The following is a 2,792-nucleotide window of genomic DNA, read 5'->3' as shown; positions in this document are numbered from 1 at the left end:
CTAAAGCACATACTAAAATGTGGTCTTTTTATGTGCTTTTTATGTGCTTTTCTAAAGCACATACTAAAATGTGGTCTTTAGTTTTACCTCAGAGGATTGCCCTAAACTGAACTTGTTTGATACAAGGTAGTCGATCAAGTTCATTTTGATACCTACAGCCAATGTGCTGAACCCTTTGAGTGATGTGTAATAAATTAAATGTAGATTTATTAAAACCCATTAAGTTTCCCAGCCCCCTTCTTCCAACAATGGAAGCTGCTCCAAATGCAGATATTTTCCTTAAATCTTTCACATAACCCGCGAGGAATTCACAATCACCTTCAGATGACCTCCCAATCTTTTGCTATAGATATTATCCATACCCCAGTGCTATGATGTCAACGCTCTTCATGTTTGTCACCATCTATGTCCCAGTGACCAAGAGTCCGGCATTTTTGCAAAGGTTGCAGGACCCATTCAACTAATCCCTCCAGACACCAAACAGAAACGCCAGTCAGATTTTAAAACTTTTTATTTGCATATTAAAAAAATTGTGCATTCCAATAATTAAAATCATTTGAACAAAAAAAATGGCACTCTGATTAAACTGCATTTTACATCCTGTAGGACACCTTGGACCATCTTGAATTTTACTCTATATTTCACCGCCTCCCACCCAACTTTTTCCTTCGCCAACATGCAAGGTCTTTTCCCTCCCTGCCAGCCAGCCAGCCAGATGGGTGGGAGAGGCAGGGGAGGCCTTCCTGGTCAGTAGTTCTGAATCTGATGTGAAAGGGGCAGCACAGTCATTTAAACTTGATCCAACCTCTTTGCATCTTACAAAGTTAAACAGCTAAAAGAAGTAAAATAAGAAGGCAATGCTTGTGGAATGTACAGTGCATATTGGCGGCGCTCATCTCATTACGATTCGCCAGCTTGCTTCTCCTGTTCAATCGCTGAAGAAAAAAAAAAGATGGAGGCTTAGTGCACTCTACAGAAACACGATATTTTCATTTAAAAATTTCTTTTCATGTTATAAAAATTCTAGGTTACATAGGTTGCTAATGAGGAAGTCATTAAACAGAAGTACAGTTATTCAATAAATGTATTTGCATAATATGCCTATGAAATATTCCCTTATTAGATCACTAAAGCCCAGCGTTTGTTGGCCGCAAAAACAGTTTTTAATTAACCTTTGCAGGCCATATTCATCATCATCAAACTGTCGGCTCCTCCCCCGCACCACCCCCCATCCTCTCCGCTGCCCCTCCCTTTCTCCTACCCGCCCGCTCCGCTCCCGCCCAGCCTGTTCTGAAGATGGGTGGGGGCGAAGAGCTTACTTTCTTTTGAAGGCAGAGGATTTTTCTCTTGCGTTTCTGTCTTCTTCAATTTCGACTTATCGAATTTCTCGATCTCAGCCATATCGGGTTTGTCAGACATGGTTGCCGGAAGGAGCTGCAGGTAAAAAGCCAAGACCAAGGCTAAGAAAGAGCCACCCGCCCTCGCCTCTCCCAGCTCCGAAAGCACCTTCTCCTACCCCGACCAGAGGTTCCAGCTTGAAATCCTACTTCCTCCCTTCCCTTCCTCTTCCATTCCCGACTAAAGACCTTCAGCTCTTTCTACAGGGGAAAAAAAATCTCCCTTACTGTTCCCAATGTGAAAAATCAAAGAGCGAAGGTGGCTCTCAAAGGTATTTCTGTACAATGAAATTCATCATTGCGGGATGTTAACTGCAATGTTGAAATATTAAAATCGGGTTAGGATGAAGCTACTTCCAGCTTTAGTGGGGGGAAGTCGAGTAAAAACTTTTAAAATAGAGTCAAGGTCGCAAAACGCACCTACAGTTTCTACATGGGCTTGCTCCCCAAAAAGATGCCAGGCGGCCCAGTTTTCTCCTCCGCACAAAGGCGGGAGCTGACAAGAGCAGCCGCCGACCACCGCCCTACTCGCTTCCTCTCCTCGCTCTAGCCCAACAAGGCAGCCGAGGCACACAAAGCTGCCTTCCCCACTTCTCGCAATTGCATCCTGATCTGCAGGCAGGGCCCTTCGACCCTCTGCACACATTTCTCTGCAAGGACTTCCCAATTTTCAGGTTACAGCTCGGGTAGGTTAAGCCTGCCAGATAACAGCCCTCGAAGCCATCAGGCGTTCAGGAGACTACAGAGCATTAGAACAAAGGATCTATTTCTGATTAATTACAGCCTCCGAGACCAGGAAAAATACTTTAGGGGGTGAGGGTCGAGGAGAGAAAACAATTCCCCTCCAAACTGCGCAGCAAAATGCCCGGTTTTGTGATTTTTAAAAAATCATCAAGTTCCCCTTTCCCATTACTCAGCATCTGGAAGAGTTTAGCATCCCCCCAAAATCCCCAAAACAACCTGGCCTGGGAATAGTACCCCTTGGACTCGCTTTAAGGATGAGGACGAGCAGGGAAGCGGAGGACAGAAGGAGGAAGGGGCCCTGGGGCTCACCCGAGCGAGGAGCGCGAACAAAGGGAGTCCGATCTGCTCAGAGGCTGCTGCCGATTGTCGGGAGGGGCGCAGCGCGCGCCGCTATATGCGCGCTCCTATGTAAATGAGGTGACGTCACTGGCAGACCCGCTTAACTCCTTCGCGCCGCGTCTCCGGAAAGGCGTTCGGAGGCCTGTCGGACCCTCCCTCCCCCATCCCATCCACCAGGCCCTCGACCCACATTGATGGCGGAACTAGAAAAGGAACAAACGCCTTCAAAACGCGCTCCCTCCCCGACGTGTATTTTATTATAACGAACTTTTGCAACAACCGCCCAAATCTGTTCTGAAGGTTAAATTCACG

At 46.6% G+C, this 2,792-nt stretch overlaps 1 protein-coding gene across 1 annotated transcript; it reads right to left on the bottom strand.

Annotated features, from left to right (window-relative positions):
* Nucleotides 1–493: 493 nt before the first annotated feature.
* Nucleotides 494–2,540, bottom strand: Tmsb4x (thymosin beta 4 X-linked). Its single transcript, XM_005358728.2, has 3 exons — nucleotides 2,451–2,540; nucleotides 1,320–1,434; nucleotides 494–935 (listed from the first exon to the last, which is right to left on the bottom strand). The coding sequence occupies exons 2-3, from the start codon at nucleotides 1,417–1,419 to the stop codon at nucleotides 901–903; spliced, it is 135 nt and encodes a 44-aa protein (XP_005358785.1). The 5' UTR covers nucleotides 1,420–1,434; nucleotides 2,451–2,540; the 3' UTR covers nucleotides 494–900.
* Between the last annotated feature and the right edge of the window lie 252 nt (nucleotides 2,541–2,792).

The sequence above is a fragment of the Microtus ochrogaster genome, chromosome X, assembly GCF_000317375.1.
Source record: "Microtus ochrogaster isolate Prairie Vole_2 chromosome X, MicOch1.0, whole genome shotgun sequence".
NCBI lineage: Eukaryota > Metazoa > Chordata > Mammalia > Rodentia > Cricetidae > Microtus > Microtus ochrogaster.
The sequence above is the reverse complement of the archived record's forward strand: the minus strand, read 5'-3'. Positions and strand labels throughout refer to the sequence as shown.